Genomic DNA, 16,153 nt, shown 5'->3' on the forward strand with positions numbered 1-16,153 from the left:
AACGCGTTCGCTTTGACAGCGCAAAGTAAACACAGGCACAAAAGAGAAATCTTACAAATCATAACAACGTACCCAAGTTCTGTGATAAATTTGTCCTGCGCTCGCGAAACGTAGAGCGTGAATAGATAAAACAATGTTTCGTAAAGCCAAACAAACCATTGCTCCTCTCCCGAAACCACCGACCGAAGCACAGATGCTGGAAGATTTGCAGCTGTTCCACGAAACGAGATCAACAGTATCGCAACCTGCCAGCAAAGAGAACCTACCATCCCTCACGGAGGAGTCAACCATGGACGAATGGTGGAAGGTGTACGATGCCTCGGTGCAGCAACACGAGCAGTTCTTTGACCAAAAGACGAATGCACTGGAGCTGAAACAGTCGCTGCAGGAAATGCGAAGTGAATTGCAAGCAGTGTGCGATAAATTAATGGCCGAAATCGAGCAAGATCTGGGACGGCTAGCTGCCACGATGTCGGAATAGATTGCTGCCTTTGGAATGGTTTGAATGGATGGCTAAAATTTTGAATTAAAATATCTACTGTGATGAGCGTAACGGAATAAAACTACTACGGTTTAATTGTAATCCTGAATCCTGTGGTTTTATTGCTTTACTCTTTGTATGCCACCAATGCCGACCTGGTAAGTACGTGATGTGTGTATCTGTCTCTGTGTAAGCGCGCATTCCGCGCCAGTCGTTCAGTTGTTCGGGTACACGTGGCCACAGACCGACGACAGCCACTTCCACGGGTAGCCTATGGTATGGAATGGGGGGATGGAAAATGGGGTTCAGGGTTGGACGTCGCATGTTTAAGGGTTGTCTTCGGTTTTTTGCCCAAAATACAGTCGGCAGTCGGCTATGCACTACACACACCCACCCACCTCCCCGTTACACAGACACACATTCCATGCTAAAGCCCTTAGTCCTAGTTCCATTAGTACGCGTTGCTGTGTCCGCATTACAGTGCCAGTAATATTCACACCAAAAACAGGGTTTCAAAACAAACGTTAACACATACACACAGTTACAAGATTAGGAGACGAAGGTAGAATACATTGTGTCGAATGCATGGGGGACATGGGGGAGCACCGAGTTCTTCTTTTTTTCATTTTGGGGAAGCAGATGGAGTTTCCTGTTTCGAAAACCCGGTGCACAAGAGAGATCGGGTTGAAGGTGCTGGAAGCTCTAGTAGCTGTACTGATAGTGTGGATCAGCTATTAATGCACAGCAACTGCACGGGTAGCCTAAGAAGAAGTGAACGATAATGAAAAACGGGTAAGTTTAAATGCAAATCGCCGGTCCAGTACACACTTATTATCAGTAGTATCAGTACGTGTTGTCTACATTAAATTTTGTAGCCTTTTTTGTTGTATATTCCACAGGGAAAAAGTAGTTCGTTAGTTAAAAAAGAGGGCAAACATTGCTGCAATCCACGAAAATGAATGCCAAAATCAAATCTTCGTAGCATACGAATTTCCAATATTTTTGAAAAGATGCAATGTGTGCGCCATGTGGGATTAGTGGTGGTGCAGAGACGAATGAGCGGCACTGCTCTGGGAAATGGTCCGAAATTGGTTGTTCCAAAAATACAAACAACGATGCTAATTCATTCAAATGCATGTAAAAATGTACGTACAAAAAAGAGATAATGGGAAATGAGCATAAACACGCTAAGCTTAGAGTAGTAGTGTCCACACACACAGGTCGTCCTAGTAATGGGGATAAGAATTGACGGGAGAAAGCGTGCGCAGTCCTACGAAGAGGGAAACAAGAAACGTTTTTCACAAATATCAGCACCCGGTTACGGAGTGGAAAAGAACGGTTAGGTGTATGTATATCGTGTCTGGGTGTATTATTTTGGTTAGTTTCAATCAGCTAGGTCTATTCTGTCTCTCCAAAACAGTTAGTAAACTTACCTATCTACAAGAGCTTACCGAGTAGCGTACACTCGAAGGATAGGGAAGGATTACAGGCACTGCAGAGCCACTAAGTAATGTTAACAAAATAGCGCTAGGTAAAAAAAAGATCGACAACTCTATCGAAAATAGGAAGTGCAGATAAACCCACCAGAGCTTGTGCAATTGAAGGAAGATTAGTAAAGGAATTCGACGATCACTAATGTGGGCCATTGTGTCAGGGCGTAACAGTAAGAATATTTCGGATGGTATCGCATAGTAGTCGTCAATCGCGTTTTAACTAAAACCGGTCCAACCCCTCCCTTTCGCTTAAGCAAAATTCAACCTCATATAAGTTCGCCTGAAAATGGTGCGCGCGTACAAGTTTTATTTAAAAATACATTTCCGAGACACGGGTTTTGCACGTGCGCTTAAAATTGGAGATTACAAACGGCTCAGCGGTATTTTTGCCCCTGTTTTCGAATCATTTTCGAATCACCACCATCACTAAAACTCCCACTCTCTCTCTCTAAACTATCTGAAAAATCAACAAGAAATTAGCTAGCTGCCTCTAACACACTCCTAACTGCAAATCTGATCTGGTCCCTGTGCTATTCCAGCACCTTTGCTGGTTGTTGTGTGAGTTGCAGCTCGGGCCATAATGATAACTTTAATAAACATTTAAAAACTAATCTGATTCATAAAGTTCAGGCCAACTGTATCGGTATTCGGTTTGCATGGTGGACGGATGGATACAATTACGTTCACTAAACTAATCAAATTCTCAACAAGGAAAACAAAATAAACTAACCTTTTCTGCTAAACATTTACATTTACCCCGTCAACAATTAAACTAATACACTTAAGTACCGTAGGGAGTTCGGGGTGGGCGTTTAACTAAAGATTCTCCAAAAAAACATTCTGTCTACGTTTGTTACTTTCATTGCGGAGGGAATGTCGTTTAGGCACCTGTTATCGCTAGCCCAACTCTTACGGCAAGATTAAGCCGCTTGTTAAAGCATTGTTTGCATACTCTGTTAGTTGGGAAAGAAAGGAAATACTGCAGCCCCTACCCATGCATTCCATGTCCATACCTCATCAATAGGGAGAGGAGAGCTTGTTATCACACAGGGAGCATTACACCGGAAACTACATGGTCAACATTGGTGTTAATCGGAGAGAAAGCGGGAAAGGTGTTTAAGATAAGACAGCTCGGTTGTACAAACTCCATACTACTACCATACGTCTAGCGATCGAGGGAGCGAGCGAAGGAAAAAAGTACCCCCTTTCCCCCCCCCCTCCTCCCAGCGGGTTAGTCGTACCGTTCGGAAGCCGTTAGCCAATAGAAGAAGTAAAAAATGCGTAACTTGCCTCGCGGTTTGCACTTCAAGTGGTACTCTACGTACTGGCAGGGGCACTGAAATGCGCGACAGTGCCGGGCCGGGTCGGTTTGCGTGACATCGATGAGGCCACGCATCGCCTCATTGCCCCACCGGGACGCGTAACGGAGCAGCAGCAGCATTCCACGTTCCTGCAAAATAGGGGAGCATTGGGTAGGGGAGATACGATGAAGTCAAGGCTGAGCAAAACACGCACGCATTTGATGGTGCGGGGGGAATGCCGCGTTACGTTTGGGAGCAGTAGTAGTAGTAATAGTAGTTGTAGTAGTAGCAGATGTGGATTAGTGGAGTATACAAAGTTTGGTGTAGAGATGGTTTAAATACTATAAGGAGAACATAATTAGCAACCGATCAATCAAACCGAGCCGAGTGCGCATAAACGGATGCGTGTGAGTAATCTACCGATTCCTCCTCCGGGAAAGCATAAACTAATAGCCCTGCTGAGAATGAGAGGCAACTATCACGCTTACAGTTCTAAAGCAAAACCCGCCACCGATTAAAAACTAATGCCCAAGGCACTCACTATACAGCGCTCTTACAGTTGAAACGTAATGGTTCTTTTCACTACATAATGTACCTTCAGTTAAAACAAAAAATCATCTAAAAATGGCCCATTTCCACAACCACTCTCTCTCTCTCTCCATCCTACGATCATCCTATCCGCACACAACACAAAAGGCACGCTGGGGTCTTTAAAAATCAAGTACAGTGTAATAGCAGTAGCTTCCTGGCTAAGAGATTGCAGTTTTGTACTCATTTGTAAAACAGACTAATGCGCGATTGCGTCCCACTAACACACCAGAATAAAAAGAAAACACGCTGCAAATAGCTTAAGCTACTCATATTTGGCTTCTAATACACTCCCCTCTCCGCCTTCCTCTCGCTTTCCCTAACCGACCGCTCGAGCATAACCCATTCCCTTAGGCACATTTGGCTAAAAAAAATTCCACCCCTCTCCTCCTCTCCCCGGATCCACCCTCTACTACATCATCGCCATCATCCGGCCGACGGTCGGTCAGAAGTGGAAACCGAGGCGGGCGAGCTGCACCCGAACCGTGGCACAGCAGATCCGTGGATCTTCCTTCGGTTTCTTCTGCAGCAGCACCTCCTCTGCGTACTGACAGGGACAGTAGGCCGTCGGCAGGTGGCGCGGTGCCGACACGATGGCATTCTCCTCGATCGTCCAGTCCAGCCGGCGGCGCAGATAGTCCTTGCCCCAGCGCTGCAGGTACCGCAGAAAGATGCCCTCCGCTCGTCCCTGCGCAACACGTTGGTTGATCGTTCGGTGATCGCACCACAAATGGAGGGATGGGTAACGTGTGTTGTTAGAGAAAGTTGAAACGGGGGTTTTCCCAACAAAAAATGAAGCGCAAACGGAAACGGAAACAAAGGCACATCGACGGATGTGGGATAAGCGAAACAAACACACGCACTCACGTACAAAAGACACACACACACACAACTTAAGATTAAAGGTACATTTACAGGCTGTTCAATCAATTAGAATTTAAAGTGCACAAGAAAAACTTGATTCGATAATAATTACAGTATCCCACAAAGCAAATCTATTAAGAAGCTAAGAAAAGGGACGAATAAGGATCAATCCTTTTCTTATGACCCGTAACTTAAAAACACCCCTCTATATTCTACAATCTCTCACACACACACACGCTCACACACATAGACAGTCAACCAGTTCTACCCACACCTACCTGCTTCCGGGACAGACGGGTCGTGTTCGCACCCTGAATAACGATATCATTGGTCGCCACGTCCAGCCGGCTTTCCCAGCCCGGCTCGATCGTGTTGCCGTTCTGTTCGCTGCGCTCGATAAACTCGTTCAGATAGCTGATGCACTGCGACGGCTCAAAGTACAGGAAGCAAAGGTTCACCTTGTGGCACGAGATGTGGCCACGGTCATCTAGCGCGAGCAGTATTTTGTGCCGGATCAGCTGCTTGTTGACGCGTGCCATACACCGTTCCAGTCCGCGGGCCAGCTTCAGCTTTACCCACATGCACAGGAAGATGGCGGCCGCGTTCAGAAACAGCCAGGCGACACCGAGCGACAGCAGCGTTATGCCGTAGAAGCCGGAGAACAGCAGCCCGATCAGGACGATAAAGGCGAACAGGATCCAAACGACCAGCACGCGCTTGTAGCAGATGTTGTACAGCGTGAATCGGTAATCGTTTACCAGCGTTTCCATTGCGTGCACGTACTCTTCCACCGTTAGCTGGGGGAGAAGTGGAAAAAGTGATCAGTTTCAACTGATGCGATAGACTTTCGAAATACTCTTGCTTACCGTCAAGCCTTGCGCCATCAGTTCTTCCGGTACGAGCTCCGGGCGGAATACGGCCGGTGTGACCCAGGGCCAGCGGGTGTTTGTTGGTAGTAAGGTAACAATCACATCTCCATTTGCTAAAACAACACACAAAAGGATGTAACGAATTTAAATTAAAACAAGATAGGCTTTAACACCCCCCACCGCACACACTCACCGAATCCTTCCCGTACGCGACCCGTCGACAGCTCGATCGTGCGCATCGACTGGATCGGCTGTACCACGTTGACCGATTGCTTCGGAATGTCTATAACGGCCGGTTGTGATGTTTTGTTGACGCCGCTTACGGCACTACCGGCAGCAGGGCCGGGAGCCGGCTTGCTGGCACCGAGGGCTGGCTGCTGCTGCTGCTGCGTTGGTTGCTTTGGTGTGCTAGGCGTTCGTGTGTCAAGGTTGACGTGCACCGTTTCCGTTGGCAGGACGGCCGGCGGTGCGGTGTCGGGTGATGTTGCCATCGACTGGCGGTTACTGCCGGCCGCCAGAGGATGTTGCTGTTGCTGTTTACTTGCCGCCGCTGATGGTGGCGGTGGCAGTGACGGTGAAGGGGACTGTAAAGATACAACATGAGTGTGTTAAATGGATTGAAGGGAATTGCTGTGACAAACAGGGTCGATCCCAAATGAACTAGTTTAATTTTAGGACATGATTTTTTTTCAATTTTTCGAGTTAGGCATCGTGGAAGTTACTAAACAGAGTGGATATTCGCTATGTTCGATAAATTATGTATTTAATTCACACCTTTTTTTAACCACAGTGTTAACAATTTATCTAAATAAATACCCTATAACTGAAGCCTTCATTAGCAAGTTGCTATAAAAAGTTTAAAGTTGTTAAAAATATTGTCTAATATCTGCTGCTGACTTGCATTTCATATTTTGCACCTCCAAGAATATTATTCTTTCACTTTTGAATCTTTTGGTTGTTGGTATAAAATATGAAAAAAATCCTTATGCTCAATCAATGTATTAAAATCGCTAATAAAACCAATTATTAAAGCCTTTTGTGATATTTTAGACCGTCACATTGGTTTGTTGAGGTAGTTCTTCTACTTTATTGGCGCAACAATATCGCAATAGATGTGTGCCCGTCCTATAATGGTTTTATTTGTCTGTGACGTGTTATTTCACCCATAAACGGATGGTTAGCTATTTTTCTTTTTTTTTGTCAATATGGTAGCCAGTTAGTTGTGGCAAGCAAATAAAGATTCTAAATAATTATAAAACATTTGACAAGTTCAATTGTCAGTAAGATAGTGCGTTTTATTTCAATAATTCAATCAAGATCAAGATCAATAAAAACTAAACTTTAGTAATAAGCTGTGTTGCTGTATTGAGAATACACATATGGAATTTCGTTGCTACTAATAAAAAAAACTTGTTAACAATTTGTTTTTACCATATTGGAAAGAAGATTTGTGAATTGGATTTCAAAGAACAACCGACAAGCTATATTGTTAGGTCGTTTAAAACCCGTTGTGAATTTAAGCTCCGTTTAAATCGACCCTTCTATACGCAAAAAGTAACAATCCTGATATGGACAAACCAATCATGGCACTGATAACCAAGGGGCTAGGGTTGGCTGCACCAAATAAGAAGGGAATTCTACTATTCCTTCCGAATGGTCCTTTTCATGAACAGATTACATTTCAAACAATATTAAATAGACTCAGGTCAACGAATATGCAAGAGTCGTTGCTTCTTCTTCTTCTTATTTTTATTGTTTATCTTCATCTTTTTCTTCTTGTTCTTCTATTTGGCCTAACGTCCTACGCGGACATGCCTACCCATACTTAATGCATTACCACACAACCGGAGGCAAGTCAATCCTTGCTTCGGGCAGATTCTAGGTTTGAACCCAAGACGGGCATGTTGTTCTTGAGTCGTATGAGTTGACGACTGTACCACGGGCCCCGCCCCAAAATTCCTTGCATCACTTTTAATTTAAAAGTTATTCAATCTCACAATCAAAGAATATAGTTCATGAAAAGATAAATTGATATATTAATTAAATATTTTTCCCCTCTTTGAGTATAATCCTTTTTAATGTGATGTACCTAGTGACATAGTTAAGACTCTGCTATATTACTTAAAATTGGAAATTATTTCCACGCAATACTGATATGTGCGGGGAGAAGTGCAAGAAGTGTTGTTTTTTCGCGCATTATCCATATAAAACTACACCAACGAATTTCTGTTTGAAAGAAAAGACCTTCTCGTTTGTCGATGGAACGATTCTACGATTGGCCGGCTGCCAGACATTGTACAGCTCGGAATACCATGTCTGATTCACTCGGAGATGCTGGCCAGTAGTAGCAACGACAAACAACAGCTTTAAAAACTGTCGTGGAAAAAAACCCCATTTCGGCTCAGGTTTATCGCCTGTAAGACATTTCTCTGGATATTTGCTGAACAGCAATTTCCAATCTACACCAAAGTCATAACACAAGTATACATATTGATGTTCAAAGTAACAAACATAGCAGCTACGAATTGTCTAAATTATTTGATAAACTGTGGATTCTGAGTAGAAGAAAATGATTCTTGTATTATCTCTCGAAGTGATATTAAACTTCAACCCGAACAAAAGATAGCAAATCACAAGTCTATTTTAATTTACTTAAATCATTCAACACAACCACGCAACATGCAAACATTTTCCACCACATAGACAGCAATTTACCCCCTTTTCTTTGGGTATGTCATTGAGTGGTGTTAATAGGAGAAGAAACCGAACACCCACCTACACCCAGCTACAACGTTTATCACAGGGTGTCAATTGAGAACTGATTGCAAAAAACACACAGAGTGCTGAACGTGCACGTTGGCCAAAACAACCTGAGAGACGAGTGATTCATGTGATCGTTTTTTCCCCTCTCCTGTTAAACCACGAGCAGATAACAAAAAAAAACACACCTAAATAAGGAATGTTACGGGTCTTTTAGTATGCTAAAGTGCGTCCACATACGACGGCACCGATTGTTCTATTGTGCGGTAAAGGAAGCTGTATTGTTTTTGGGGAATTTCAGTTTCAGCTGTAAGCCGTAAATGAAGAGTCGCAATGAGCAATGAAATTCCAATTACGACTGTGTGTGCATTTGCATTATTTTACGGTTGACAGTTTCAATCGCTTACATACGATAAGCATGGCTGCATATCGCCCCATGATAAGGGGCAACAAATCTTTTGTTTCAAACAAACGATAATGTGCAACCAAACAAGACACTTTCAACCCAATTGACAATTCAACTTTAGACAAGGGACATATTATAATGTCTTAATAATTAACAACAAAATACAGGCGATTTGTCAAAAGCTAGCAATAAATCTCACATTTACAGTCATTAGCATCCGGGCAGTATTGGTCACAAGAGTCGATGGCATTCGTCGTGTCGGGAAAGTGATTCGCTTTCCGCCTAATAGGCCCATTAAAGCTAATTGCCTTTACCATCGAGACCAAACCGGCGTAACATAATCGAGAATCTATAATACCAGCGTGCAAGCATAATGACAGCAAAGCTCCTCTTGATGTGTGTTTATGCGTGTATGTGTGTGAGTGTGTCCTCCTTTGTGCTATTTTTAAAAGCAAACTGTCCACCAAAAATTAATAGCGTTGAAAGACAAATCCCCATTCCGTTCCGGTTTCCGTTGGCATGCATGCGAAAGCCCTGGTGGAGAAGCTTTTTTCCCCCGCTGCAACGTTGTTAGATCACCATTGCGAAATGTGACATCATCACATGGGATGGGGCGTTGAGGGCTGCCGTTGTTAGCAGTGTAAGGTTGTATGCTTGCAAGGAAATTCGAAACCATGCGTCCTGAATACGTATATGTGAGCGCAAACAAGCCCCCCAATTTGGTCAATGCGATAGCATAAGCGCAAAGGGCATGCTTTCCTTGGTAGCGCAACAACTGTAACATGATCCGTATGAGTAGGTCATAAAGGTCATTCAAACAACGACACACACACACGCAAACACACACACACAAAACACAAATTTGAGAAGCCATCTTTGCGCCCTCGAACTACATCAGGTGCTAACTTAGTCGTCCCCTATTTTCCGGCCACTGGCGATGACGATTCATTCGCCTTCTTGTCTTCGCGTCTTTGCGTCCATTGAAGCGTGGTAGAAAACTGTACAGCAGCAATCGCGCCAACACGTGACAACCTGTACGGTCGTGATGGTGGTTGTGGTGGTGCACGCCCATGGTGTGCTACGATTAAATTGTAATAAACAAAAAAAACAGACAACCCCCCCTTGGCAAGGCGGTGAGAAAAGCGCCGACTGACAGTTTAATACACACAAACACACACACACACACACACACATAGTAGAGCGTGAAAGACGTGACCTACTAAACACTCTGCAGGGCAAATGTGCGATTGTGTGTGAAAGAGATGTTTGGAAAAACGGAACAGCCTGCTATGGGGCTTGGGAGGAGGGTGTTGCGGCATGAGCGATTTAAAGCTCGCCCCTTGGTCCGGTCCGCGGGCATGTACGCTACGCTACGATTGGGTGGAAAGGGTGCAACACAATGACAGCACGGGCGTATGGCACCGTGGAATGCTGTCACCAGCGACAACCACCGATGGCACAACAAAACCGGATAGAATTGTTGTGCCGTTCTAGGCGGCTCACAAGGGTGCTCCCCACGCCAACACACAAAGCGATGGACGGTGGAAAAACAGAAAACACGTGTGTTAGGCTGTGTAGGTGCGCCACGGAAAACACACGATAGCGATGCTTAAATATTTATATCTGTTGCTTGGTTGAAAATCGTGGCTGAATCACATAATTCTACGAAAGTAAGCTGCTCCATGGTGAAACGATAATATCCATAGCAACTATTTCTGCATACATAAAATCTTTGGCTCTTAATTTATTGCCTGCAAAAAGTACATTTCTTCTGAAACCCTCCACCCCTAAAACTATTGTTTAAGAAAAAAAAGTAATTTAATATTCTCGACCGCTTCTAAGCCGCAAATTTATGCAAAATTGCGAACCTCACTGTATCCAAACGGTATCCGCAATATTGACTTTATTGGAGCCACTAGCAAGCGAGAGAACGGAACAGTCGCGCCTCTGTCACACACAAAGTGACACCCTAATACTCACGACCACCCCCTCTCCCCTCCTCCCCCTTGATGCTCATCATCGTGGAATAAACACCCTCCCTCTAGTGCACAACACCACCAAGGGATGGGGATGTGAGGTGATGAATTTTGTTTAATCAATTGTGCGCGCCGAAAAGGTGGAACCATTCAATCGGAAAAGCTCCACCGTCGAATCGGAGAATTCTGGGGGTTCGTCGCTTATCGCCATTTTTTTATTTCTCATCTTCTCTTTGAAAGCCACGTCCAATGTGCGATGGGAACGGTTTTTTTTATCCGTTTAGCTGTTCAAATTCCTTTTCGGTTTTTGGATGCGAGCCCAAACTCCACCAAAACCCCCTCCAGTTTCATCGCCATAGCCTACCTTGCTCGGATCCGGCGCTCCGCCATTTTCCTCCTCCTCGAACTTTACCCAGTTGGTTGTCTTCGCGGCGGTGTCCACTCCATTGCTGATCCCCGACAATGGGCCCATCCCGGCTGCATTGTTGTTCTGGGTGGCTCTCGCTGAGGGTGACGCACTGCGGTCATCGCTTGGCTCACCAACACCACCGTTAGGCTGCTCCATCGCCAACTGCGTTCTTCTTTCCTTCTACGCGCTATTTTCTCCCGTCGCACCCGTCTCCAGCTTCGGTTCGGTTGGTTGGGAGAATTTTTTAACTCCCTGCTGCTGCTTTTTTTTTCAATGCTTACCACTACCTCTCGCGTGCCACGGCAACACACAAAAAAACGCAACGAAAAACGCACTTTACACACCAATCGGGCCCTGAAGGGAGATGTGGCACAACGGCACAACGCACTGGGATAGGAATGAAGAAATTCCAACCACACACACACACACAGACACGCGCGCACGAACACAAACACCCTGGCGATGGGGATGCGATGGGGCGGATTGCGCTAGAAGAAGAACAAACACGCACCACACACTGCGGACGGGGGTTGTCTAACGCGTACGCCAGCACACATGTGCGCAATCCCGAACGACAGGGTGGTAAAAAGGTAGGCGGACGATGAGGTTTATTTTTTCGATGAATGCAAATAAAACCGCTTTTTTACCGCTTTCAAACCATTTCTTGCCGATGGATCACGAGCGGGCGATCACGAGGGCACACATGAAAACTACACCCCTTCGAGAGCGCGCACAGACACACACACACACGCACATTGACACGATTTCGTGATCGTCTAAAACCACTATTTTTTTTTTCGCTTTGCTGGAAACCTGCTGCTAATGCCAACCGGAGACGGTGTATGATGATGATGATGACGACGACAACGATCAGAGCGCAGGCCGCGAGCGTCTCCAGAAACCGAGACCAAACACCGGAGGCGAATGGAGCGCTATGAATACTAATTAAATTTAATCTGTATACGTGGAAGCTTGTTCCGGAGGGTTGTGCTTCAAAGAGGCTCTCGGGGCCTGGGTGTACACCGTTCCGTTGTTTTCTCGAGGAAAAGTCGCCAGCTCGCACTGTCCGACGTCATGCGTACCCGCGCTTACCTGACACACTGCGTGCAAGGAATGAATGGAACGGGAAACGGCATATTCATGTTGAGCCGCGTACGAATCCCTTACGCGAGAGAGAAAGAGAGAGAGAGAGAGAGAGAGAGAGAGCGCGGGCAAGAAGGAAAAAGAGCGATAGGGAAAGCAAACGAGAGAGGAAATAAACCGAAAAAGAGAGAGAAAAAGCATTCATGCGGCAAGATGTGTTTGCTTGTGAGTATGAGAGAGAGAGAATCCGTATTTGTGTGTGAGAGAGAGAGAAAGATGAAAATGTTGAAGCGTTTGAAACCCTGCACTACCGCCCGAATGCATCACCTGAGAAACGACCGTGCAACGGGGTGCGCGAATGAGCGAGAAGGCACATACAAGTCTGGTGTGGTGCATCAAAACATTCCACTGGGAAAAAGGGGTAAATATTCTCTCACTATTTTTATTGCCAGTTCTCGCTCCTTCTCGCTTCCCCATTTGGTCGCGCAACACTGAGAACACCTGTTTAAGGGTGGTTTCTTGGGGATGGAAATTATTCATCCCTTGCAACGCGATCTTAATGCATTTGTAATAGCGTTGAATGATTTTCTCTGATTCTATGAACCCCATTTGATTGGTATAGAAATGTTACGATTTTTATTTTCGCCCTGCTTCATGTGTTAAATATTATACGGTATAAAAATAAATATTCTTTTAGTGCCACTGGTAAAATCACGGGCTTTAAAATAATGGTATGACTTTTTTCCATCGAATACTTTTGATCCAAATGCATTAAAATTAAGAATGCCTTATTGACGGTGGAGTACGTTACTACGTTCGTATTGCACGACACTGTGTTTTGGTGTTTCGCTCCTGCCGTACAGCATCGGTGTTAATTTTATGCACGCTTTTGTTGCAAACTGAGATTAAACCATTATTCCTAAATAAACCAAATTATTAATCAAAAGAAACACGATACGACTGTACCTTGAGGTAGAACGTTAAAATATAGGAAAATATGCCTTAGGCATTGATTCGATATCGATAAAAAGTTCGAGTCCGCGCTCGTTATTAAACCACATTGAACAGCAGCAAACGGGTCAGCATCGACACGACACATGGCGTCTGTTTGCGCATATTGTACTCCGGCATGTTCGACACCGACTCGTGATCGTACGCCACCTTCTGCGTGACGAAGGTGAGCAGCGTGTTAATGTCGTACCTGTGCCCGTTTTCCTGCAACTCCTTGCACAGCTCGTTGATGAACCAGGAACCCTCGGTCGTGTTGCGAAACGCCATGAAGCCCGGGATCGTGGCGTACGCAAACAGAAAGTCAGCATGCGTAGGGATGCTGTACCGTGCGACGCCGTCCTTCTGCACCTTTACGCCGTGATCGAGCTGGTTCCCACGGCACGCCTGAATGACAAAAATCTTCGGCCGCCCGGCCAACGATGGACAGTTGTCGGCCGTGAAGAAGCTCCAGATGAGGGACAGTTCGTACGGTTGATCATAGGCGTACACAATGCCCCCGTCCTCGCCGTGCGTGAGGATAGCGACCAGAAAACAGTCACTGTCGCTGTGGTCCATGGACGATACTACAAAAAAGGAGGTGCAAACACCACTTCGTTAACAAAATGCTGTCTCTGCGTTACAAACGAGCAGCAGCCAAACCTTACCCTTCCCAATGACGGACTTGATTTCTTCCAGTTTAAAATCGGGATACACCTTCACATCGAACCGGAACAGCTCCAGCGTTTCCTTCAGCCGTTTACAGTCTATGGCGCTGCCTTCGCGCACCGGCAGACTAACATTGCGCACGTTGTACTTGTTGTGCGAAAAGATCAGTGCCATGCCGCGCCGTTTGTGGTTCATCGGGTAGTAGGCAGCGTACCGTTCGATGACGTACGCGGGCCGTATTATCCCATTCGCCGTCTGTGAACCGCTCGCGATGGGTGAACCGTGCGGCATTCCTCGCGTATCGCTGCTGTCCTCTTGCTTTCGGCTGAACATTGCGCTGAAGGCTTTCGTCAATGGTTGCTGGAAGTCGGTTTAAAAATAAACATTATAATCATCGAAAGCAGATGAAACTACACACAAACAGCTGATACGCATCCCGCCACCTTGGATGCTTGCGTACGAAGAACAAAGAACCCGTTTTAACGTGCACCGTAGTTGCATTTGCGCAGAACGGGGTTATTACGGAGGTTATTGTGCATTTTCTGGGAGTTATTGCAATGTCATGCTTACCATTCAACTAAACTCGACAGCTCTAATTGGCACAGTACTCTTCGGTGGAATCGTTTGAAATGTATAATATCACAACAATTAAAATCACTGGAAGATCGATCTTGCGAAGGTTTCCGGTGCGTAAAAACGCTGCAATTGCAACCAACGGGTTGAATACGGTTGAACACGCTGTGGCAAAGGAGAGCTGCAACTACCGGCACAAGCCAGGGAAGGAAACTAAACTTACAAACAAAAATAACAATATAATTTAGACACTCCGAACCGTATGGAGTGGTGTAAAATATACCAATGTTCGCTTTTTGTGACTCATCGGTTGGGCAGATATTTATTTACGCAAAACAACTTGCAAGCGAATACGCTCCCGAACTGTCAGCGCACGAAGGAATAACAAATCACTATGGGCATGGTGAGAAAAACATAACGGACAAATTATTCGCACGTTTTATTGAAGTGTATGCTGCTAGAAATGCTCAAATAAGAAATGATTAACTCATTTCGGAGTGGAAATCTTTCATGATTTGTGCTATGAAAGACACCTTGGTGGCTCCTGAGATTGCATACTGAAAGAGAAAGGAAACAAAATTTAAAGCATGATAGCACTACCAAAAACCAAACATTACTTTCCATACCTGTACGATACATTTGTACGATACTTTACACACTCCGAATGCTTCAAAGAAAAATACTTTATAATCTAGCAGCAGCTTTAGGTGTGTTATTCGTGTTTTAATCGAACTTGTGGTTTTATCCATGTGAACCGTATTAAGCAGCTGTGATAGAGCCTTCATCTCTCCGTTCAAGCATTCGCATGACCAGGTAAAGCTTATAAAGATGAAATGGTATGGCACCACATTTAGACAGAATACTAATGAGGAAAAAAAATTAATGCACTTCATCTACAATTATGCAGCCCTACTCACGTTCAAAAGATGTTTCCATGATGGCTCGATACACGGTCCAATAAATTTCGTTCCATATGATGATGCTAAACTTGAGGCACACCATAAAAAGGCCAAAAGAAAATTGATCCTGTATCTGAATGAATGCTTTCATGCACAGGAAGTAGCATGAGCAGCATGCCCTCAACTTGTCTTCAGTCTCGAGGTCATGGTTCGTTCCTACCACCCTAGCATTCAGGCCTTTCACAATATCCCGGATGTCATCTTTCAGCCGGTGCAGATAGCTCGTTACAATGCGCACGTATAGTAAAATTTGCAGAATTCGGTGGATATCAACACTGCTAAGTAGCTCAAACAGTATTATAAAATCCACCAATGCACCTTCCATTATCCGATACTCGATGAGCAATATACCTGCCATGGTGCACATTAACGCAACGAGTGTGTAAAATATCACGCTATACACACGATACGTTTTCGAAAAGATGTCCTTTGAATTTTGATTGCAAATGTTCAGGGTGGTTTCGATTTCGTTGAACGTGTTCCATATTTTAACATCCTCCTTGCATCCTGCCAACGCTTCCCAGGCAACGATTACAGCTGTTGACAGTGTTGAGGTAAAGCAGAACCAATTGATCAACCGATTGATGCAACTGCGATTGGGTATTAAATTGGCCTCGAAACATTTGCCATACACTCCCAACAGTGTACAGAGCAGAAGAATCAGCAGCTTCTTGATGATAAACAGCTTGTGACGGTAGGAGTTCAACTTGAACGGATCAGTTTTGTCCTTTGGGT

At 45.0% G+C, this 16,153-nt stretch overlaps 3 protein-coding genes across 10 annotated transcripts; 1 reads left to right on the top strand and 2 right to left on the bottom strand.

Moving 5' to 3' along the window:
* The first annotated feature begins 4 nt into the window (after positions 1–4).
* Positions 5–590, top strand: LOC121595942. The gene has a single exon (XM_041920427.1). The coding sequence runs from the start codon at positions 134–136 to the stop codon at positions 479–481; it is 348 nt and encodes a 115-aa protein (XP_041776361.1). The 5' UTR covers positions 5–133; the 3' UTR covers positions 482–590.
* On the bottom strand, positions 574–12,271 carry LOC121595929 (bromodomain-containing protein 4). 7 transcript variants are annotated; one of them, XR_006005220.1, is made up of 7 exons: positions 11,103–12,271; positions 5,790–6,180; positions 5,594–5,709; positions 5,006–5,524; positions 3,265–3,424; positions 1,635–1,751; positions 654–1,242 (listed from the first exon to the last, which is right to left on the bottom strand). XR_006005220.1 is itself a non-coding variant. In XM_041920408.1 (6 exons), the coding sequence occupies exons 1-6, from the start codon at positions 11,301–11,303 to the stop codon at positions 697–699; spliced, it is 1,443 nt and encodes a 480-aa protein (XP_041776342.1). In that variant the 5' UTR covers positions 11,304–12,271; the 3' UTR covers positions 605–696. The 7 variants fall into 7 exon arrangements, 6 of the variants coding, with proteins under 6 accessions (XP_041776344.1, XP_041776342.1, XP_041776341.1 ...); XM_041920408.1 differs by lacking the exon at positions 1,635–1,751 and having other exon boundaries at positions 605–752; XM_041920407.1 differs by lacking the exon at positions 1,635–1,751.
* A 576-nt stretch (positions 12,272–12,847) lies between these two features.
* On the bottom strand, positions 12,848–14,829 carry LOC121595939 (caspase-like). Of its 2 annotated transcripts, none has more exons than XM_041920421.1 (4): positions 14,743–14,829; positions 14,457–14,672; positions 13,886–14,246; positions 12,848–13,804 (listed from the first exon to the last, which is right to left on the bottom strand). In XM_041920421.1, the coding sequence occupies exons 2-4, from the start codon at positions 14,457–14,459 to the stop codon at positions 13,281–13,283; spliced, it is 888 nt and encodes a 295-aa protein (XP_041776355.1). In that variant the 5' UTR covers positions 14,460–14,672; positions 14,743–14,829; the 3' UTR covers positions 12,848–13,280. The 2 variants fall into 2 exon arrangements, with proteins under 2 accessions (XP_041776355.1, XP_041776356.1); XM_041920422.1 differs by having other exon boundaries at positions 14,457–14,646; positions 14,743–14,820.
* Positions 14,830–16,153: the final 1,324 nt, after the last annotated feature.

This window comes from Anopheles merus, chromosome 3R (assembly GCF_017562075.2).
Source record: "Anopheles merus strain MAF chromosome 3R, AmerM5.1, whole genome shotgun sequence".
In the NCBI taxonomy this organism is placed as follows: domain Eukaryota; kingdom Metazoa; phylum Arthropoda; class Insecta; order Diptera; family Culicidae; genus Anopheles; species Anopheles merus.